The sequence below is a fragment of the Panulirus ornatus genome, chromosome 32, assembly GCF_036320965.1.
Source record: "Panulirus ornatus isolate Po-2019 chromosome 32, ASM3632096v1, whole genome shotgun sequence".
Taxonomy (NCBI): domain Eukaryota; kingdom Metazoa; phylum Arthropoda; class Malacostraca; order Decapoda; family Palinuridae; genus Panulirus; species Panulirus ornatus.
Window position 1 is genome coordinate 12266793 of NC_092255.1, and position 24756 is coordinate 12291548.

At 42.4% G+C, this 24756-nt stretch overlaps 1 protein-coding gene across 1 annotated transcript in view; it reads left to right on the plus strand.

Annotated features, from left to right (window-relative positions):
- Positions 1–24756, plus strand: part of LOC139759048 (ribosome biogenesis protein bop1-A) — a 408882-nt gene that overhangs the window by 263030 nt on the left and 121096 nt on the right. Inside the window, exons 10-11 of the mRNA XM_071680955.1 lie at positions 8316–8419; positions 8570–8743. Of these exons, the coding sequence (XP_071537056.1) occupies positions 8316–8419; positions 8570–8743 (278 nt within the window). The remainder of the gene's footprint in view (positions 1–8315; positions 8420–8569; positions 8744–24756) is intronic.

Below are 24756 nucleotides of genomic sequence, written 5' to 3' on the forward strand. Positions count from 1 at the left end.
TGTATGTATGACTCATGGTGAGATACATGAGGATTGGTGGAATGCTTGCATAGTGCCATTATACAAAGGCAAAGGGGATAAAAGTGAGTGCTCAAATTACAGAGGTATAAGTTTGTTGGGTATTACTGGAAAGTTATATGGGAGGGTATTGATTCAGATGGTGAAGGCATGTACAGATCATCAGATTGGAGAAGAGCAGTGTTTTTTCAGAAGTGTTAGAGGATGTGTGAATCAGGTGTTTGCTTTGAAGAATGTGTGTGAGAAATACAGACAGTATGAATTATGTACATGTGTATGTATGTATATGTCTGTGTGTGTATATATATGTATTATTTGAGATGTATAGGTATGTATATGCGTGTTTGAACTTGTACGTATATACATGTGTATGTGGGTGGCTTGGGCCATTCTTTCTTCTGTTTCCTTGCGCTACCATGCTAATGCGGGAGACAGCGACAAAGTATAATGAATGAATAAATATATATGTATATATTTGTATTTATTATATTTTGTCACTGTGTCCCGCATTGGCGAGGTAGCGCAAGGAAACAGATGAAAGAATAGACCAACCCCCAACATAAACAAGTATGTACATAAACGCCTGCACACACACATATACATACCTATACATTTCAATGTATACATACATATACATACTCAGACGTATACATATATACACATGTACATACTTCATACTTACTACCTTCATCCATTCCAGTCGCCACCCTGCCACACCTGAAATGACACACCCCTTCCCCATAAGTGCGTGAGGTAGCGCTAGGAAACGACAACAAAGGCCACATTCGTTCACACTCAGTCTCTACCTATCATGTATAATGCACTGAAACCACAGCTCTCTTTCCACATCCAGGCCCCACAGAACTTTCCAAGGTTTACCCCAGATGCTTCACATACCCAGTTCACTATTCCTTGCACGCCTTTCACCCTCCTGCATGTTTAGGCCCTAATTGCTCAAAATCTTTTTCACTCCCTCCATCCATCTCCAATTTGGTCTCCTGCTTCTCCTCGTTTCCTCCAACTCTGACACACATATAGCGTCTTTGTCAATCTTTCCTCTCTCATTCTCTCCAGGTGACCAAACCATTTCAATACACCTTCTGCTTTCTCAACCACTCTGTTTTTATTACCACACATCTCTCTTACCCTTTCATTACTTACTCGATCAAACCATCTCACACCACATGTTGTCCTTAAACATCTCATTTCCAACACACCCACCCTCCTCCGCACAACCCTATCTATAGCCCACGCTTCGCAACCATATAACATTGTTGGAACCACTATTCCCTCAAACATACCCATTTTTACTCTCTGAGATAATGATCTCGCCTTCCACGCATTCTTCAACGCTCCCAAAACCTTTACCTTCTCCCTCAACCTGTGACTCACTTCTGCTTCCATGGTTCCATCTGCTGCCAAATGCCAAATCCACTCCCAGATATCTAAAATAATTCATTTCCTCCAGTTTTTCTCCATTAAAACTTACCTCCCAATTTACTTGGCCCTCAACCCTACCAAACCTAATAACCTTGCTCTTATTCACATTTACTCTCGGCTTTCTTCTTTCACACACTTTACCAAACTGCAGTTTCTCACCTGAATCAGCCACCAGCGCTGTATCATCAGCGAACAACAATTGACTCACTTCCCAAGCCCTCTCATCCACAACATTCTGCATTCTTGCCATTTTCTCTAAAACTCTTGCATTCGTCTCCCTAACAACCCTATCCATAAACAGATTAAACAACCATGGAGACATCATGCACCCATGCCACAAACTGACGTTCACTGAGAACCAATCAGTTTCCTCTCTCCCTCCTCATACATATGCCTTACATCCTCGATAAAAATATTTCACTGCTTCTACCAACTTATCCCCCACACCATATGCTCTTAATACCTTCCACAGAGCATCTCTATCAACTCTCATCGTATGCCTTCTCCAGATCCATAAATGCTACATACAAATCCATTTGTTTTTCTACATATTTCTCACATACATTTTTCAAAGCAAACACCTGATCTACACATCCTCTACCACTTCTGAAACCACACTGTTCTTCCCCAATCATGTGCTCTGTACATGCCTTCACCCTCTCAATCAATACCCTCTCTTATAACTTCCCAGGAGTACTCAACAAATGTATACCTTTGTAATTTGAACACTCACCTTTATCCCCTTTCCCTTTGTACAGTGGCACTATGCATGCATTCTGCCAATCCTCAGGCACTTCACCATGAACCATACCTACATTGAATACCATCCAAACTCTCCGCCTTGCTGGCTTTCATCTTGCGCAAAGCTTTCACTACCTCTTCTCTGTTTACTGACAGTGGATGGAGAGAGATGGGTGATTATTGGGACCTATGCACAAGGGCATGAGAAAAAAAAATCATGAGAGGCAAGTGTTTTGGGAGCAGCTAAATGAGTGTGTTAGCAGTTGTGGAGATCACCGATCTGTTCTTATGCACCAGCTTAGTCGTTGGCGACCTCCGGTTCCTTTTAATAAGTGCAGAGGTCGTGTTCAGGCTGTAGAGTTTCATCCTAAATATCCTCTAGTTTTTTGTAGTAAGTTCTTTCAATACTGAGAAAATATGATGAGAGCATATTATTATTATTTATCTATGTTTTATTATACTTTGTTGCTGTATCCCGCATTAGCGAGGTAGTGCAAGGAAACACAGACGAAAGAATGGCCCAACCCACCCACATACGCATGTATATACATACACATCCACACACGCACGTATACATACCTATACATTTCAGCGTATACATATATAGATATACACAGACATATACATGTATACACATGTACATAATTCATACTTGCTGCCTTTATTCATTCCCGTCGCCACCCCACCACATATGAAATGACAACCCCCTCCCCTCGTATGTGCATGAGATAGCGCTAGGAAAGACAACAATGGCCACATTTGTTCACACTGTCTCTAGCTGTCATATATAATGCACGGAAACCACAGCTCCCTTTCCACATCCAGACCCCACAAAACTTTCCATGGTTTACCCCAGACACTTCACATTCCCTGGTTCAATCCATTGACAGCACATCGACCCCGATATACCACATCATTCCAATTCACTCTATTCCTTGCATGCCTTTCACCCCCCTGCATCTTCAGGCCCCGATCGCTCGAAATCTTTTTCACTCCATCTTTCCACCTCCAATTTGGTCTCCCACTTTGTCAATCTTTCCTCACTCATTCTCTCCATGTGACTACCAAACCACCTCAAAAATGGGTAGTGAGTGGTGGGATGAAGAAGTAAGATTATTAGTGAAAGAGAAGATAGAGGCATTTGGATGACTTTTGCAGGGAAATAATGCATAAAAAAAGAAAGAAGCAGGAGGTCAAGAGAAAGGTGCAAGAGGTGAAAAAGAGGGCAAATGAGAGATGGGGCGAGAGAGTATCACTGAATTTTAGGGAGAATAAACAGATGTTTTGGAAGGAGGTAAATAAAGTGCATAAGACAAGGGAACAAATGGGAACTTCAGTGAAAGGGGGCTAATGGGGAGATGATAACAAGTAGTGGTGATGCGAGAAGGAGATGGAGTGAGTATTTTGAAGATTTGCTGAATGTGTTTGATTAAGAGTGGCAGATATAGGGTGTTTTGGTCAAGGTGGTGTGCAAAATGAGAGGATTAGGGAAAATGATCTGATAAACAGAAAAGAGGTAGTAAAAGCCTTGCGGAAGATGAAAACCGGCAAGTCAGCGGGTTTGGATGGTATTGCAGTAGAATTCATTAAAAAAGGGGGTGACTGTATTGTTGACAAGTTGGTAAGGTTATTTAATGTATGTTTGATTCATGGTGAGGTGCCTGAGGATTGGCGGAATGCTTGCATAGTGCCATTGTACAAAGGCAAAGGGGATATGAATGAGTGCTCAAATTACAGAGGTATAAGTTTGTTGAGAATTCCTGGGAAATTATATGGGAGGGTATTGATTTAGAGGGTGAAGGCATGTACAGAGCATCAGATTGGGGAAGAGCAGTGTGGTTTCAGAAGTGGTAGATGATGTGTGGATCAGGTGTTTGCTTTGAAGAATGTATGTGAGAAATACTTAGAAAAGCAAATGGATTTGTATGTAGCATTTATAGATCTGGAGAAGGCATATGATAGAGTTGATAGAGATGTTCTGTTGGAGGTATTAAGAATATATGGTGTGGGAGGCAAGTTGATAGAAGCAGTGAAAAGTTTTTATCGAGGATGTAAGGCATGTGTACGTGTAGGAAGAGAGGATAGTGATTGGTTCTCAGTGAATGTAGGTTAGCGGCTGGGGTGTGTGATGTCTCCATGGTTGTTTAATTTGTTTATGGATGGGGTTGTTAGGGAGGTGAATGCAAGAGTTTTGGAAAGAGGGGCAAGTATGCAGTCTGTTGTGGATGAGAGAGCCTGGGAAGTGAGTCAGTTGTTGTTCGCTGATGATACAGTGCTGGTGGCTGATTCATGTGAGAAACTGCAGAAGCTGGTGACTGAGTTTGGTAAAGTGTGTGAAAGAAGAAAGCTGAGAGTAGATGTGAATAAGAGCAAGGTTATTAGGTACAGTATGGTTGAGGGTCAAGTCAATTGGGAGGTAAGTTTAAATGGAGAAAACCTGGAGGAAGTGAAGGGTTTTAGATATCTGGGAGTGGATTTGGCAGCAGATGGAATCATAGAAGTGGAAGTGAATCTTAGGGTGGGGGAGGGGGCGAAAATTCTGGGAGCCTTGAAGAATGTGTGGAAGTCAAGAACATTATCTCGGAAAGCAAAAATGGGTATGTTTGAAGGAATAATGGTTCCAACAATGTTGTATGATTGTGAGGCATGGGCTATGGATAGAGTTGTGCGGGGGAGGGTGGATGTGCTGCAAAATAGATGTATGAGGACAATATGTGGTGTGAGGTGGTTTGATCGAGTAAGTAATAATAGGGTAAGAGAAATGTGTGGTAATAAAAAGAGTGTGGTTGAGAGAGGAGAAGAGGGTGTTTTGAAATGGTTTGGTCACATGGAGAGAGTGAGTGAGGAAAGATTGACCAAGAAGATATATGTGTCAGAGGTGGAGGGAACGAGGAGAAGTGGGAGACCAAATTGGAGGTGGAAAGATGGAGTGAAAAAGATTTTGAGTGATCGGGGCCTGAACATGCAGGAGGGTGAAAGGCATGCAAGGAATAGAGTGAATTGGAACGATGTGGTATATCAGGGTCGACGTGCTATCAATGAATTGACCCAGGGCATGTGAAGCGTCTGGGGTAAACCATGGAAAGTTGTGTGGGGCCTGGATGTGGAAAGGGAACTGTGGTTTTGGTGCATTATTACATGACAGCTAGAGACTGAGTGTGAACGAATGAGGCCTTTGTTGTCTTTTCCTAGCGCTACCTCTCACACATGAGGGAGGAGGTGTTGTTATTCTATGTGTGGCGAGGTGGCGATGGGAATGAATAAAGGCAGACTATGAATTATGTACTTGTGTATATATGTATATGTCTGTGTGTGTATATATATGTATACATTGAGATGTATAGGTATGTATATTTGTGTGTGTGGACGTGTATGTGTATACATGTGTATGTGGGTGGGTTGGTCCATTCTTTCGTCTGTTTCCTTGTGCTACCTTGCTAGTGCAGGAGACAGCAACGGAGTATGAAAATAATTGTAGTAATATATATATATCCCTGGGGATAGGGGAGAAAGAATACTTCCTTTGTATTCCCTGTGTGTTGTAGAAGGCGACTAAAAGGGGAGGGAGCATGGGGCTGGAAATCCTCCCCTCTCGTTTTTTTTAATTTTCCAAAAGAAGAAACACAGAAGGGGGCCAGGTGAGGATATTCCCTCAAAGGCCCAGTCCTCTGTTCGTAATGCTACCTTGCTAATGCGAGATATCGCAAATAGTTTGAAAGAAAGATATATATATTCATTATTATACTTTGTCGCTGTCTCCCGCGTTAGCAAAGTAGCGCGAGGAAACAGACGAAAAATGGCCCAACTTACCCACATACACATGTATACATATACATGTATATACATGTACATAATTTATACTGTCTTCCCCTATTCATTCTTGTCGCCACCCTGCCACACATGAAATGACAGCCCCCTCCCCCACATGTGCGCAAGGTAGCACTAGGAAAAGACAACAAAGGCCACATTCGTTCACACTCAGTCTTTAGCTTTCATGTATAATGCTCCAAAACCACAGCTCCCTTTCCACATCCAGGCCCCACAAAACTTTCCATGGTTTACCCCAGACGCTTCACATACCGTGGTTCAATCCATTGACAGCATGTCGACCCTGGTATACCAAATCATTCCAATTCACTCTATTCCTTGCACGCCTTTCACCCTCCTGCATGTTCAGGCCCCAATCACTCAAAATCTTTTTCACTCCATCTTTCCATCTCCAGTTTGGTCTCCCACGTCTCCTTGTTCCCTCCACCTCTGACACATATATCCTCTTTGTCAATCTTTCCTCACTCATTCTCTCCATGTGACCAAACCATTTCAAAACACCCTCTTCTGCTCTCTCAACCACACTCTTTTTATTACCACATATCTCTCTTACCCTTTCATTACTTAATTGCTCAAACCAACTCACACCACATATTGTCCTCAAACATCTCATTTCCAGCACATCCTCCCTCCTCTGCACAACCCTATCTATAACCCATGCTTCGCAGCCATATAACATTTTTGGAACCACTATTCCTTCAAACATACCTATTTTTTGCTCTCCGAGACAACCTTCTCGCCTACCACACATTCTTCAACGCTCCCAGAACCTTCGCCCCCTCCCTCACCCTACAACTCACTTCCACTTCCATGGTTCCATCCACTGCTAAATCCACTCCTAGATATCTAAAACACTTCACATCCAGTTTTTTTCCATTAAAACCTACCTCCCAGTTGACTTGTCCTTCAACCCTACTGAGCCTAATAACATTAATCATATTCACATTTACTCCGCTTTCTTCTTTCACACACTACCAAACTCAGTCACCAGCTTATGCCGTCTCTCACCCGACTCAGCCACCAGCATTGTATCATCACCGAACAACAACTGACTCACTTCCCAAGCCCTCTCATCCAGAACAGACTACATACTTGCCCCTCTCTCCAAAACTCTTGCATTCACCTCCATAACACCCCCCTCCATGAAGAAATTAAACAACCATGGAGACATCACACACCCCTGCTCTAAACCGGCATTCACTGGGAACCAATCACTTTCCTCTTTTCCTACTCGCACACATGCCTTACATCCTCGACAAAAGCTTTTTCCTGCTTCTAGCAACTTACCTCCCGCACCACATGCTCTTAATACCTTCCATTCAGCATCTTTATCATATGGTATATACCTCTGTAATTTGAACACTCACCTTTTTCCACTTTGCCTTTAAACAATCGCACTATCCATGCATTCTCCCAATCCTTAGGCAGTTCACCATGAACCATATATATATTGAATATTCTCACCAAGCAGTCGACAATACAGTCACCCCTTTTTTAATAAATTCCACTGCAGTACCATCCAAAGCCGCCACCTTGCTGGCTTTCATTTTCCGCAAAGCTTTCAATACCTCTTCTCTGTTTACCAAATCATTCTCCCTGACCCTCTCATTTTGCACACCACCTCGACCAAAACCCCCTATATCTGCCACTCTATCATCAAACACATTCAGCATACCTTCAAAATACTCGCTCTGTCTCCTTCTCATTTCACCACTACTTGTTATTACCTCCCCATTATCCCCCTTCACCGATGTTCCCATTTGTTTTCTTGTCTTATGCACTTTATTTGCCTCCTTCCAAAACATCTTTTTATTCTCCCTAAAATTTGATGATACTCTCACCCCAACTCTCATTTGCCCTCTTTTTCACCTGTTGCACTTTTCTCTTGACCTCCTGCCTCTTTCTTTTATACATCTCCCAGTCATTTGCCCTATTTCCCTGCAAAAATCATCCAAATGCCTCTCTCTTCTCTTTCACTAACAATCTTGGTTCTTCATCCCTCACTCACTACCCTTTCTAATCTGCCAGCGTCCCACGTTTCTCATGCCACAGGCATCTTTTATGCAAGCCATCACTGTTTCCCTGAATGCATGCCATTCCTTCCCCACTCCCCTTACGTCATTAAATCACACCTTTTTCCATTCTGCGCTCAGTCTCTCCTGATACTTCCTCACACAAGTCTCCTTTCCAAGCTCACTTACTCTTACCACTCTCTTCATCCCAATATTCTCTCCTCTTGTATTTTGATATAATAAAGAATGTAAAATATTTCTGATCATGACCCACAGAACCCGAACGTGTGAGAACTGCTGTGACATGGCGATTACCTACCGCTGATGAGTACTCCAAGGGTTATAGAATTGTTTTAGAACATTTCCGAAGTGTTAAACAGGTATTTTGTATTTTTTAGTATACTATGCAGTACAGTATGTAGTTATATAGAGAGAACTGTTCCTGAATTTATTTATATAGTAGTAGCACAGGCTTTTATTTACATGTTTACCTTTGAGAAATTATGTTCGTGTATCTTTTTTTATTTCAGATAGTGTGGCACAAACAAGGTGACTACTTTGCCACAGTTATTCCAGAAGGAGATCACCGATCTGTTCTTATGCACCAGCTTAGTCGTTGGCGATCTCAGGTCCCTTTTAATAAGTGCAAAGGTCGAGTTCAGGCTGTAGAGTTTCATCCTAAATATCCCTTCTTGTTTGTTGTGGTAAGTTCTTTCAATTCTGAGAAAATATGGTGAGTGAGCATATTATTGTTATTTATTTATATTTTATTATACTTTGTCGCTGTATCCCGCGTTAGCGAGGTAGCGGAAGGAAATAGACGAAAGAATGGCCCAACCCACCCACATACACATGTATATACATACACATATCCATACCTATACATTTCAACATATACATATATATACATACACAGACATATACATATATACACATGTACATAATTCATACTTGCTGCTTTTATTCATTCCCGTCGCCATCCCGCCACATATGAAATGACAACCCCTTCCCCCCATATGTGCACGAGATAGCACTAGGAAGGACAACAAAGGCCACAGTCGTTCATACTCATTCTCTAGCTGTCATGTATAATGCACTGAAACCACAGCTCCCTTTCCACATCCAGGCCCCACAAAACTTTCCATGGTTTACCCCAGACGCTTCACATACCCTGGTTCAATCCATTGACAGCACATCGACCCCATATACCACATCATTCCAATTCACTCTATTCCTTGCATGCCTTTCACCCTCCTGCATGTTTAGGCCCCGATCGCTCAAGATCTTTTTCACTCCATCTCTCCACCTCCAATTTGGTCTCCCACTTTGTCAATCTTTCCTCACTCATTCTCTCCATGTGACCAAACCGCCTCAAAACTCCCTCCTCTTCTCTCTCAACCACACACTTTTTATTGCCACACATCTCTGTTACCCTCTCATTACTTAATCGATCAAACCACCTCACACAACATATTGTCCTCAAACATCTCATTTCCAACACATCCACTCTCCTCTGCACAACTCTGTCTATAGCCCATGCCTGGCAACCATATAACATTGTTGGAACCACTATTCCTTCAAACATAAGCAGGAGTTGTAGGAGTACGTGATAAAGTGAAAGAAAATAAATTCTAGATTAAATTGGGTAAAACTGAAAGTGGATAGAGAGAGATGGGTGATGATTGGTGCCATTGCAACTGGTCATGATAAGAAAGATCATAAGAGGCATGTGTTTTGGGAGCAGCTGGGTGAGTGTGTTAGAGGCTTTGATACAGGAGACTGGGTTATAGTGATGGGTGATTTGAATGCAAAGGTGAGTAATGTGGCAGTTGAGGGTATAATTGGTGTACTTGGGATTTTCAGTGATGTAAATGGAAATGGTAAAGAGGTTGTGGATTTGTGGGCAAAAAAAGGAATAGTGATTGGGAATGCCTGGATTAAAAAGAGAGATATACATAAGTATACATATATGAGTAGGAGAGATGGTCAAAGGGTGTTACTGGATTATGTGTTAATTGATATGCATTCAAAAGAGAGCCTTTTGGATGTAAATCTTCTGAGAGGGGCAGCTGGAGGGATGTCTGATCACTATCCTGTGGAGACAATGTTGGGGAGAAGAGAGTGGTGAGATTAAGTGATCTTTGAAAGGAGACTTGTGTGAGGAAGTACCAGAAGAGGTTGAGCGTAGAATAGCAAAAGATGAAAGCAAATGATGTGAGGGGAGTGGGGGAGGAAAGGGATGTATTCAGGGAAGGAGTGATAGCTTGCGCAAAAGAGGCATATGGCATGAAAAAAAGTGAGAGGTGGGCAGATTATATAGGGTACGAAGAGGTGGGATGAAGAAGTAAGGTTGTTAGTGAAAGAGAAGATACAGGTGTTTGGATGATTTTTGCAGGAAAGTAGTGCAAATGACTGGGAGATTTACAAAAAAAGAGGCAGAAGGTCAAGTGAAAGGTGCAAGAAGTGAAAAGGAGGGCAAATGAGACTTGTGGGGACTATCATTAAATTTTAGGGAGAACAAAAAGATGTTTTTTATCCCTAAGGATAGGGGAGAAAGAATACTTCCCACGCATTCCTTACGTGTCGTAGAAGGCGACTAGAGGGGACGGGAGCGGGGGGCCAGAAATCCTCCTCTCCTTGTATTTAAACTTTCTAAAATGGGAAACATCCTCCTCATAGGCTCAGATTGGAGTGTCTAAATGTGTCTGGATGTAACCAAGATGTGAAAAAAGGAGAGATAGGTAGTATGTTTGAGGAAAGGAACCTGGATGTTTTGGCTCTGAGTGAAACGAAGCTCAAGGGTAAAGGGGAAGAGTGGTTTGGGAATGTCTTTGGAGTAAAGTTAGGGGTTAGTGAGAGGACAAGAGCAAGGGAAGGAGTAGCACTACTCCTGAAACAGGAGTTGTGGGAGTATGTGATAGAATGTGAGAAAGTAAATTCTAGATTGATATGGGTAAAACTGAAAGTTGATGGAGAGAGATGGGTGATTATTGGTGCATTTGCACCTGGGCATGAGAAGAAAGATCATGAGAGGCAAGTGTTTTGGGAGCAGCTGAATGAGTGTGTTAGTGGTTTTGATGCAAAAGACCGGGTTATAGTGATGGGTGATTTGAATGCAAAGGTGAGTAATGTGGCAGTTGAGGGAATAATTGGTATGCATGGGGTGTTCAGTGTTGTAAATGGAAATGGTGAAGAGCTTGTAGATTTATGTGCTGAAAAAGGACTGGTGATTGGGAATACTTGGTTTAAAAAGCGAGATAGACATAAGTATACATATGTAAGTAGGAGAGATGGCCAGAGAGCGTAATTGGATTACGTGTTAATTGACAGGCACACGAAAGAGAGACTTTTGGATGTTAATGTACTGAGAGGTGCAACTGGAGGGATGTCTGATCATTATCTTGTAGAGGCGAAGGTGAAGAGTTGTATGGGTTTTCAGAAAAGAAGAGAGAATGTTGGGGTGAAGAGGGTGGTGAGAGTAAGAGAGCTTGGGAAGGAGACTTGTGTGAGGAAGTACCAGGAGAGACTGAGTACAGAATGGAAAAAAGTGAGAACAAAGGAGGTAAGGGGAGTGGTGGAGGAATGGGATGTATTTCGGGAAGCAGTGATGGCTTGCGCAAAAGATGCTTGTGGCATGAGAAGCTTGGGAGGTGGGTTGATTAGAAAGGGTAGTGAGTGGTGGGATGAAGAAGTAAGATTATTAGTGAAAGAGAAGAGAGAGGCATTTGGACGATTTTTGCAGGGAAAAAATGCAAATGAGTGGGAGATGTATAAAAGAAAGAGACAGGAGGTCAAGAGAAAGGTGCAAGAGGTGAAAAAGAGGGCAAATGAGAGTTGGGGTGAGAGAGTATCATTAAATTTTAGGGAGAATAAACAGATGTTCTGGAAGGAGGTAAATAAAGTGCGTAAGACAAGGGAGCAAATGGGAACTTCAGTGAAGGGGGCTAATGGGGAGGTGATAACAAGTAGTGGTGATGTGAGAAGGAGATGGAGTGAGTATTTTGAAGGTTTGTTGAATGTGTTTGATGATAGAGTGGCAGATATAGGGTGTGTTGGTCGAGGTGGTGTGCAAAGTGAGAGGGTTGGGGAAAATGATTTAGTAAACAGAGAAGAGGTAGTAAAAGCTTTGTGGAAGACGAAAGGCGGCAAGGCAGCAGGTTTGGATGGTATTGCAGTGGAATTTATTAAAAAAGGGGTGACTGTATTGTTGACTGGTTGGTAAGGTTATTTAATGTATGTATGACTCATGGTGAGGTGCCTGAGGATTGGCAGAATGCTTGCATAGTGCCATTGTACAAAGGCAAAGGGGATAAGAGTGAGTGCTCAAATTACAGAGGTATAAGTTTGTTGAGTATTCCTGGTAAATTATATGGGAGGGTAGTGATTGAGAGGGTGAAGGCATGTACAAAGCATCAGATTGGGGAAGAGCAGCGTGGTTTCAGAAGTGGTAGAGGATGTGTGGATCAGTTGTTTGCTATGAAGAATGTATGTGAGAAATACTTAGAAAAGCAAATGGATTTGTATGTAGCATTTATGGATCTGGAGAAGGCATATGATAGAGTTGATAGAGATGCTCTGTGGAAGGTGCTAAGAATATATGGTGTGGGAGGCAAGTTGTTAGAAGCAGTGAAAAGTTTTTATCGAGGATGTAAGGCATGTGTACATGTAGGAAGAGAGGAAAGTGATTGGTTCTCAGTGAATGTAGGTTTGCGGCAGGTGTGTGTGATGTCTCCATGGTTGTTTAATTTGTTTATGGATGGGGTTGTTAGGGAGGTGAATGCAAGAGTTTTGGAAAGAGGGGCAAGTATGCAGTCTGTTGTGGATGAGAGAGCTTGGGAAGTGAGTCAGTTGTTGTTCGCTGATGATACAGCACTGGTGGCTGATTCATGTGAGAAACTGCAGAAGCTGGTGACTGAGTTTGGTAAAGTGTGTGAAAGAAGAAAGTTAAGAGTAAATGTGAATAAGAGCAAGGTTATTAGGTACAGTAGGGTTGAGGGTCAAGTCAATTGGGAGAGTTTGAATGGAGAAAAACTGGAGGAAGTGTTTTAGATATCTGGGAGTGGATCTGGCAGCGGATGGAACCATGGAAGCGGAAGTAAATCATAGGGTGGGGGAGGGGGGCAAAAATCCTGGGAGCCTTGAAGAATGTTTGGAAGTCGAGAACATTATCTTGGAAAGCAAAAATGGGCATGTTTGAAGGAATAGTGGTTCCAACAATGTTGTATGGTTGTGAGGCGTGGGCTATGGATAGAGTTGTGCACAGGAGGGTGGATGTGCTGGAAATGAGATGTTTGAGGACAATAAGTGGTGTGAGGTGGTTTGATCGAGTGAGTAATGTAAGGGTAAGAGAGATGTGTGGAAATAAAAAGAGCATGGTTGAGAGAGCAGAATAGGGTGTTTTGAAATGGTTTGGGCACATGGAGAGAATGAGTGAGGAAAGATTGACTAAGAGCATATATGTGTCGGAGGTGGAGGGAACGAGAAGTGGGAGACCAAATTGGAGGTGGAAAGATGGAGTGAAAAAGATTTTGAGTGATCGGGGCCTGAACATGCAGGAGGGTGAAAGGTGGGCAAGGAATAGAGGGAATTGGATCGATGTTGTGTACCGGGGTCGACGTGCTGTCAGTGGATTGAATCAGGGCATGTGAAGCGTCTGGGGTAAACCATGGAAAGTTCTCTGGGGCCTTGATGTGGAAAGGGGCTGTGGTTTTGGGCATTATTGCATTACAGCTGGAGACTGAGTTTGAGCGAATGGGGCCTTTGTTGTCTTTTCCTGGCGCTGCCTCGCGCACATGAGGGGGGAGGGGGATGTTATTCCGTGTGTGGCAGGGTGGCGATGGGGGTGAGTAGGGGCAGACAGTGTGAATTGTGTGCATGTGTGTATATGTGTGCGTCTGTGTGTGTGTATATATGTGTGTACGTTAGGATGTGTGGGTGTGTATGTTTGCATGTGTGGACGTGTGTGTGTGTGCATGTGTGTGGGGGTGGGTTGGGCCATTTCTTTCGTCTGTTTCCTTGTGCTACCTCGCAGGCATGGGAGACAGCGACAAAGCAAAATAATAATAATAATAAAAAAGATGTTTTAGAATGAGGTAAATAACGTGCATAAGACAAGAGAACAGATTGGAGCATCGGTGAAAGGGGTGAAGGTGATAACAAGTATTGGTGAAGTGAGAAGGAGATGGAGTGAGTATTTTGAATGTTTGTTGAATGTCTTTGATGATAGAGTGGCAGATATAGGGTGTTTTGGTTTGGGTGGTTTGCAAAGTGAGAGGGTCAGTGAGAATGGTTCGGTAAACAGAGAGGAGGTAGTGAAAGTTTTGTGGAAGATGAAAGTTGGCAAGTTGGTGGGTTTGGATGGTATTGCAGTGGAATTTATTAAAAAAAGGATGACTGTGCTGTTCATTGGTTGGTAAGGATATTCATTGTATGTATGGATCACGGTGAAATGCCTGAGGATTGGCAGAATACATGCATAGTGCCATTGTACAAAGGCAAAGGGGATAAAGATGAGTTCAAATTACAGACGTGAAGTTTGTTGAGTATTCCTGGGAAATTATATGGGAGGGTATTTATTGAGAGGGTGAAGGCATGTACAGAGCATCAGACTGGAGAGGAGCAGTGTGGTTTCAGAAGTGGTAGAGGATGTGTGGCTCAGGTATTTGCTTTGAAGAATGTTTGTGAGAAATACTTAGAAAAACAGATGGATTTGTATGTAGCATTTATGGATCTGGAGAAGATAAGTTGCTAAAAGCAATGAAAAGCTTTATCGAGGATGTAAGGCATGTGTAGAAGTAGGAAGGGAGGAAAGTGAATGGTTGCCAGTGAATGTCAGTTTGCAGCAGGGGTGCATAATGTCTCCATGGTTGTATAATTTGTTAATGGATGTTGTGATTAGGGAACTGAATGCAAGAGCTTTGGAGAGAGGGGAAAGTATGCAGGCTGTTGTGGATGAAAGGGCTTGGAAAGTGAGCCAGTATTTCACTGATGATACAGCACTGGTGGCTGATTTGGGTGAGAAACTGCAGAGGTGAGTGACTAAGTTTGGTAAAGTGTGTGAAAGGAGAAAGTTAGAGTAAATGTGAATAAAAGCAATGTTATTAGGTTCAGTAGGGTTGAGAGACAAGTCAATTGGGAGGTATGTTTGAATGGAGAAAAACTGGAGGAAGTGAAGTACTTTAGATATATGGGAGTGGATTTAGCAGTAGATGGAACCATGGAAGTGGAAGTGAGTCACAGGGGGGGGAGGGGGCGAAGGTTCTGGAGCGTTGAAGAATGTGTGAAAGGCGAGAACGTTATCTCATAGAGCAAAAATGGTTATGTTTGATGGAATAGTGGTTCCAGCAATGTTATATGGTTGCGAGGCATGGGTTATAGATAGGGTTATGCAGAGGAGGGTGGATGCAATGGAAATGAAATGTTTAAGGACAATATGTGGTGTCAGGTGGTTTGATCGAGTAGATAATGAAAAGGTAAGAGAGATGTGTGGTAATAAAAAGAGTGTGGTTGAGAGAGCAGAAGAGGGTGTATTGAAATGGTTGGGACACATGGAGGGAATGAGTTAGGAAAGATTGACAAGGACTATAGATGCATCAGAGGTGGAGGGAAGGAGAATTGGGAGACCAAATTGGAGGTGGAAGGATGGAATGAAAAAGCTTTTGAGTGACTGGGACCTGAACATACAGGAGGGTTAAAGGAGTGCAAGGAATAGAGTGAATTGGAATGATATGGTATACAGGGGTCAATGTGCTGTAAATGGATTGAACCAGGGCATGTGAAGCATCTGGGGTAAAGCATGGAAAGGTCTGTGGGGCCTTGATGTGGAAAGGGAGCTGTGGTTTCGGTGCATTACACATGACGGTTAGAGACTGAGTGTGAACAAGTGTGGCCTTTTTGTCTTTTCCTGATTCTGTCTTACTGGAGGTGGGAAATGTTATTTCCTGTGTAGTAGGGTGGCGACAGGAATGGATGAAGGTAGCGATTATGAATACGTACAAGTGTATATATTTTTATATCTATGTATGTATATGCATGTATGCATTGCAATGTATATGTATGTATGTATTTGTGTGCGTATGAGTATTTCTGTGTATATACGTGTATATGAGTGGGTGGGCCATTCTTCGTCTGTTTCCTTGCACTACCTCACTGATGTGGTAATCAGCGGTTAAGTATGATAGATAGATAAATAGTATTCGGCAGGGGTGTGGGATGTCCCCATGGTTGTTTGATTTGTTTATGGATGTGGTAGTTTGGGATGTAAGTGCAAGAGGTTTGGAGAGAGGTGCGAGTATGCTGTCTGTTGTGGCCTGGGAAGGCCTGGGAAGTGAGTCGGTTATTGTTCACTGATGATAAAGCTCCAGTGGCTGATCCATGTGAAAACTGCAGAGGTTGGTGACCGAGTTTGGAAAAGTGTTTGAAAGGAGAAAGTTGAGAGTAAATGTGAATAAGAGCAAGGTTATTAGGTTCAGTAGGGTTGATGGATAAGTTAATTGGGATGTGAGTTTGAATAGAGAAAAATTGGAGGAATTGAAGTGTTTTAGATATCTTGGAGTGGACTTACCAGCGGATGGAACCATGGAACCGGAAGTGAGTCCCAGGGTGGGGTATTGGGTGAAGATTCTTGGAGCAGTAAAGAGTGTATGGAAGGAGAGAACATTATCTCAGAGAGCAAAAATGGGTGTTTGAAGGAAAAGTAGTTCCAACAGTGTTATATGGTTGCAAGGCATAGGCTATAGATAGGCTTATATGGAGGAGGGTTTATGTGTTGGAAATGAAGTGTTTGATGACAGTATTTGGTGTGAAGTGGTTTGATCAAGTAAGTAATGTAAGGGCAAGAGATATTTATTTTTTTTTTTTTTTTTATACTTTGTCGCTGTCTCCCGCGTTTGCGAGGTAGCGCAAGGAAACAGACGAAAGAAATGGCCCAACCCCCCCCCATACACATGCATATACATACGTCCACACACGCAAATATACATACCTACACAGCTTTCCATGGTTTACCCCAGACGCTTCACATGCCTAGATTCAATCCACTGACAGCACGTCAACCCCGGTATACCACATCGCTCCAATTCACTCTATTCCTTGCCCTCCTTTCACCCTCCTGCATGTTCAGGCCCCGATCACACAAAATCTTTTTCACTCCATCTTTCCACCTCCAATTTGGTCTCCCACTTCTCCTCATTCCCTCCACCTCCGACACATATATCCTCTTGGTCAATCTTTCCTCACTCATTCTCTCCATGTGCCCAAACCATTTCAAAACACCCTCTTCTGCTCTCTCAACCACGCTCTTTTGATTTCCACACATCTCTCTTACCCTTACGTTACTTACTCGACCAAACCACCTCACACCACACATTGTCCTCAAACATCTCATTTCCAGCACATCCATCCTTCTGCGCACAACTCTCTCCATAGCCCACGCCTTGCAACCATACAACATTGTTGGAACCACTATTCCTTCAAACATACCCATTTTTGCTTTCCGAGATAATGTTCTCGACTTCCACACATTCTTCAAGGCTCCCAGGATTTTCGCCCCCTCCCCAACCCTATGATCTACTTCCGCTTCCATGGTTTCATCCGCTGCCAGATCCACTCCCAGATATCTAAAACACTTTACTTCCTCCAGTTTTTCTCCATTCAAACTTACCTCCCAATTGACTTGACCCTCAACCCTACTGTACCTAATTACCTTGCTCTTATTCACATTTACTCTTAACTTTCTTCTTTCACACACTTTACTAAACTCAGTCACCAGCTTCTGCAGTTTCTCACATGAATCAGCCACCAGCGCTGTATCATCAGCAAACAACAACTGACTCACTTCCCAAGCTCTCTCATCCCCAACAGACTTCATACTTGCCCCTCTTTCCAAAACTCTTGCATTTACCTCCCTAACAACCCCATTCATAAACAAATTAAACAACCATGGAGACATTACACACCCCTGCCGCAAACCTACATTCACTGAGAACCAATCACTTTCCTCTCTTCCTACACGTACACATGCCTTACATCCTCGATAAAAACTTTTCACTGCTTCTAACAACTTGCCTCCCACACCATATATTCTTAATACCTTCCACAGAGCATCTCTATCAACTCTATCATATGCCTTCTCCAGATCCACAAATGCTACATACAAATCCATTTGCTTTTCTAAGTATTTCTCACATACATTCTTCAAAGCAAACACCTGATCCACACATCCCCTACCACTTCTGAAACCACACTGCTCTTCCCCAATCTGATGCTCTGTACATGCCTTCACCCTCTCAATCAATACCCTCCCATATAATTTACCAGGAATACTCAACAAACTTATACCTCTGTAATTTGAGCACTCACTCTTATCCCCTTTGCCTTTGTACAATGGCACTATGCACGCATTCCGCCAATCCTCAGGCACCTCACCATGAGTCATACATACATTAAATAACCTTACCAACCAGTCAATAATACAGTCACCCCCTTTTTTAATAAATTCCACTGCAATACCATCCAAACCTGCTGCCTTGCCGGCTTTCATCTTCCGCAAAACTTTTACTACCTCTTCTCTGTTTACCAAATCATTTTCCCTAACCCTCTCACTTTGCACACCACCTCGACCAAAACACCCTATATCTGCCACTCTATCATCAAACACATTCAACAAACCTTCAAAATACTCACTCCATCTCCTTCTCACATCACCACTACTTGTTATCTCCTCCCCATTTGCGCCCTTCACTGAAGTTCCCATTTGCTCCCTTGTCTTACGCACTTTATTTACCTCCTTCCAGAACATCTTTTTATTCTCCCTAAAATTTAATGATACTCTCTCACCCCAACTCTCATTTGCCCTCTTTTTCACCTCTTGCACCTTTCTCTTGACCTCCTGTCTCTTTCTTTTATACATCTCCCACTCAATTGCATTTTTTCCTTGCAAAAATCGTCCACATGCCTCTCTCTTCTCTTTCACTAATAATTTTACTTCTTCATCCCACCACTCACTACCCTTTCTAATCAACCCATCTCCCACTCTTCTCATGCCACAAGCATCTTTTGCGCAATCCATAACTGATTCCCTAAATACATCCCATTCCTCCCCCACTCTCCTTACTTCCATTGTTCTCACCTTTTTCCATTCTGTACTCAGTCTCTCCTGGTACTTCCTCACACAAGTCTCCTTCCCAAGCTCACTTACTCTCACCACCCTCTTCACCCAAACATTCACTCTTCTTTTCTGAAAACCCATACAAATCTTCACCTTAGCTTCCACAATGTATACTAATTATTCCCTCAACTGCCACATTACTCACCTTTGCATTCAAATCACCCATCACTATAACCCGGTCTCGTGCATCAAAACCACTAACACACTCATTCAGCTGCTCCCAAAACACTTGCCTCTCTTGATCTTTCTTCTCATGCCCAGGTGCATATGCACCAATAATCACCCACCTCTCTCCATCAACTTTCGGTTTTACCCATATTAATCGAGAATTTACTTTCTTACACTCTATCACATACTCCCACAACTCCTGTTTCAGGAGTATTGCTACTCCTTCCCTTGCTCTTGTCCTCTCACTAACCCCTGACTTTACTCCCCAGACATTCCCAAACCACTCTTCCCCTTTACCCTTGAGCTTCGTTTCACTCAGAGCCAAAACATCCAGGTTCCTTTCCTCAAACATACTACCTATCTCTCCTTTTTTCACATCTTGGTTACATCCACACACATTTAGGCACCCCACTCTGAGCCTTCGAGGAGGATGAGCACTCCCCGCATGACTCCTTCTTCTGTTTCCCATTTTAGAAAGTTAATACAAGGAGGGGAGGATTTCTGGCCCCCCCGCTCCCGTCCCCTCTAGTCGCTTTCTACGACACGCGAGGAATACGTGGGAAGTATTCTTTCACCCCTATCCCCAGGGATAACATACACATATATATACATATACACATACATACACATACAAACGCACATATACACACACACACATACATATATATACATATGAAAAATGTAAGAGACAATTTAGAAAACTGAAACTTCTAGCTTGAAATGAATGAAAAAAAATGATGATATATATATAAAAAAAAAAAATATATATATATATATATATATATATATATATATTTTTTTCTTTTATACTATTCGCCATTTCCCGCGTTAGCGAGGTAGCATTAAGAACAGAGGACTGGGCCTTTGAGGGAATACCCTCACCTGGCCCAATATATATATATATATTTTTTTTTTTTTTTTTTTTTTTCATACTATTCGACATTTCCCGTATTTGCGAGGTAGCGTTAAGAACAGAGGACTGGGCCTTTGAGGGAATATCCTCATATGGCCCCCTTCTCTGTTCCTTCTTTTTTGAAAATTTAAAAAAAAAATGAGAGGGGAGGATTTCCAGCCCCCCGCTCCCTTCCCTTTTAGTCGCCTTCTACGACATGCAGGGAATACGTGGGAAGTATTCTTTCTCCCCTATATATATTTATCTATTTATTCACTTTGCCCCGTCACCGTCCCCCGCACCAGCGAGGCAGCGCAAGGAAACAGACAAAAGAATGGTACAACCCACCCACACACACATGCATACACACACACGTCCACACACACCACATATACACACCTATACATCTCAACGTACACACACACATACACACACAGACACACACATATATACCCATGTACACAATTCACACTGTCTGCCCCCATTCATTCCCATCGCCACCCCGCCACACATGGAATAACAACATCCCTCCCCCCCATGTGTGCGAGGCAGCGCCAGGAAAAGACAACAAAGGCCCCATTCGTTCACACTCAGTCTCCAGCTGTCATGCAACAATGCACTGAAACCACAGCTCCCCCTCCACACCCAGGCCCCACAGAACCCCCCACGGCCCACCCGTTATACACACAAACCTGTGTAAACTCCGTTGCTCACCAACGCGAGACGAAGGGTATTCGAGAACATAGTATTTGAATAGTGATTACCCTTTTAAGGTTGATCATATCGGTAACGCTCCCGCCTGTTGCACATTGGTCCTGGGTTCAATCCTGGATGTATGAGGTTTGTATGTTCTATGAAAGTGTGCATTCATATGCCCTTTGTGTGTATATATATATATATATATATATATATATATATATATATATATATATATATATATATATATAATCACTAATTTCTGGATTTTTCACTACAATTTTTTTTTTTTTTGATACAATTACTGGTTAACCAAATGTACAATATGAATTTTTACAAAAGTATATACAAGGCTAAATTTACCAACGAACACTATATTTTGATGTGGTTTAACGATGAAACTTATTGACAAAAACAATTCACTACAGACGTGTGTATATTATACAAATATATATTTTAAGGAATAAGAGTATGTATATTTTCCTACATTTGTTAATTATACTAAAATTTGGCTAAATTTGCCAATAAACCACAAACTACATAATTTAAAAAATTATCCATGTAAATATTTATTTATTTATTTATTTATTCATTATGCTTTGTTGCTGTCTCCCGTGTTAGCGAGGTAGCGCAAGGAAACAGATGAAAGAATGGCCCAACCCACCCTCATACACATGTATGTACATACACGTCCACAGACGCACATATACATACCTATACATTTCAACATATAGATATAGGTGCATACACAGACATATACATATATATACACATGTACATAATTCATATTTGCTTCCTTTATTCATTCCCATCACCACCCTGCCACACATGAAATGACAACTCCCTCCTCCTCTGAGGTAGCACTAGGAAAAGACAACAAAGGCCACATTCATTCACACTCAGTCTCTAGCTGTCATGTATAATGCACCGACACCACAGCTCCCTTTCCACATCCAGGCCCCACAAAACTTTCCATGGTTTACCCAAGGGCCAGAGATATATGTGGAAATAAAAAGAGTATGGTTGAGAGAACAGGAGAGGGTGTGTTGAGATGGTTTGAACATATGAAGAGAATGAGTAATGAAAGATTGACAGAGAGGATATATGTGTCAGAGTTGGAGGGAAGAAGAAGCGGAAGACCAAATATGAGGTGGAAGGATGGAATGAAAAGGATTTTGAGCGATCGGGGACTGACCATACATGATGGTGAGAGTTGTACAAGGAATAATGTGAATTGGAATGATGTGGTATACTGCGGTCGATATGCTGCCAATGGACTGAACCAGGGCGTGTGAAGTGTATAGGGTAAACCATGGAAAGGTCTGTGGGGTCTGGATGTGGAAAAGGAGATGGAGTGAGTATTTTGAAGGTTTGTTGAATGTATTTAAAAATAGAGCTATACATAAGTATACATATGTGAGTAGGAGAGATGGTCAAAAGGCATTATTGGATTACGTGTCAATTGATTGTTGTGTAAAAGAGAGAGTTTAGGATGTTAATGTGCTGAAAGGGGCAGCTGGATTGATATGTGGTCACTATCTTGTGGAGGCGAAGGTGTAGATTTTTAGAGGTTTTCTGGAAAGAAGAGAGTATGTTGGGAGAAGAGAGTGGTAAGAGTAAGTGGGCTTGGAAAGGAGACTTGTGTGAGGAAGTTCCAGGAGATATTGAGTGTGGAATGGCAGAAAGTGAGAGGAAATGACATGAGGGAAGTGGGTCAGGAATGGGATGTATTTAGGGAAGCATGCACAAAAGGGAAGCATGTGGCATGAAAAAGGTGAGAGGTGAGCAGATTAGAAAGGGTAGTGAGTGGTGGAATAAAGTGATGTTAATGAAATGAAGAGAGAGGCATTTGGACGATTTTTGCAGAGTAGTGTGACAGTATAAAAGAAAGTGGCTGGAGGTCAAGAGAAAGGTGGAAGAAGTGAAAAAGAGGACAAATGAGAGATGGGGGTGAGAGACTATCATTAGATTTCAGGGATAATAAGAAGATGTTTTGGAAAGAGGTAAATAATGTGCATAAGACAAGAGAACAAATGGGAACATCAGTGAAGGGGGCAAATGGGGAGATAATAACAAGTAATATTGAAGTGAAAAGGAGATGGAGCGATTATCTTGAAGGTTTGTTTAATGTGCTTGATGATAGAGTAGCAGATATAGGGTGTTTTGGTTTGGGTAGTGTGCGAAGTGAGAGGATCAGGAAGAATGGTCTGGTAAACAGAGATGAGGTAGTGAAAGATTTGAGGAAGTTGAAAGCTGGCAAGGCAGCGGGTTTGCATGGTATTGCAGTGGAATTTTTAAAAAGGGGTGACTGTTGTTGATTGGTTGATAAGGATATTCACTGTATGTATGGATCATGATGAAGAGCCTGATGATTGGCAGAATGCATGCATAGTGCCATTGTGCAAAGGCAAAGGGAATAAAGGTGAGTGTTCAATATAAATAGGCATAAGTTTGTTGAGTATTCCTGGGAAATTATATGGGTGGTTATTGATTGAGAGGGTAAAGTAATGTACAGAGCATCAGACAGGGGAAGAGCAGTATGGTCTCAGAAGTGGTTGAGGATGTGTGGATCAGGTGTTTGCTTTGAAGAGTGTATGTGAGAAATACTTAGAAAAACAGATGGATTTGTATGTAGCATTTATGGATCTGGAGAAGGCATATAATAGGGTTGATAGAGATACTTTGTGGAAGGTTTTAAGAGTATATGGTGTGGGAGGTCAGTTGCTAGAGGCAGTGAAAGTTTTTACTAGGGATGTAAGGCATGCTTTTGAGTAGGAAGGGAGGAAAGTGATCGGTTCCTAGTGAATGTCAGTTTGCAGCAGGGGTGTTTGATGTCTCCATGGTTGTTTTATTTGTTTATGGATGGGGTGGTTAGGGGAGTGAATGCAAGAGTTTTGGAGAGGGGCAAGTATGCAGTCTGTTGTGGATGAGAGGGCTTGGGAAGTGAGTCAGATATTGTTCGCTGATGATACAGTGCTTGTGGCCAACTCAGGTGAGGAACTGCAGAGGTTGGTGACTGAGTTTGGTAAAGTGTGTGAAAGGAAGTTTAGATTAAATGTGAATAAGAGCAAGGTTATTAAGTTCCTTAGGGTTGATGGGCAAGGTAATTGGGAGGTAAGGTTGATTGGAGAAAAAATGGAGGAAGCAAAGTGTTTTAGATACCAGGGAGAGGGTTTAGCAGTAGATGGAACCATGGAAGTGGAAGTGAGTCACAGTGTGGGGGAAGGGGGCAAAGGTTCTGGATGCATTGACGAATGGGTGGAAGGCAAGAACGTTATCTCATAGAGCAAAATTGGGTATGTTTGAAGGAATGGTGGTTCCAACAATGTTACATGGTTGTGAGGCATGGGCTATAGATAGAGTTGTGCGGAGGAGGGTGGATGGGTTAGAAATGAGATGTTTGAGGATAATGTGTGGTGTGAGGTGGTTTGATCGAGTAAGTAATGAAATGGATGTGTGGTAATAGAACAAGTGTGGTTGAGAGAGCAGAAGAGGGTGTGTTGAAATGGTTTGGACACATGGAGAGAATGAGTGAGGAAAGATTGACAAAGAGGATTTGTGTGTCGGAGGTGGAGGAAAGAAGGAGAAGCAGGAGACCAAATTGGAGGTGGAAGGATGGAGTGAAAAAGATTTTGAGCGATCGAGGCCTGAACATACAGGAGGGTGAAAAGCGTGCAAGGAATAGAGTGAATTGGAACAATGTGGTACACCTGGGTCGACATACTGTTACTGGATTGAACCAAACATATGAAGCGTCTGGGGTAAACCATGGAAATTTTTGTGGGGCCTGGATG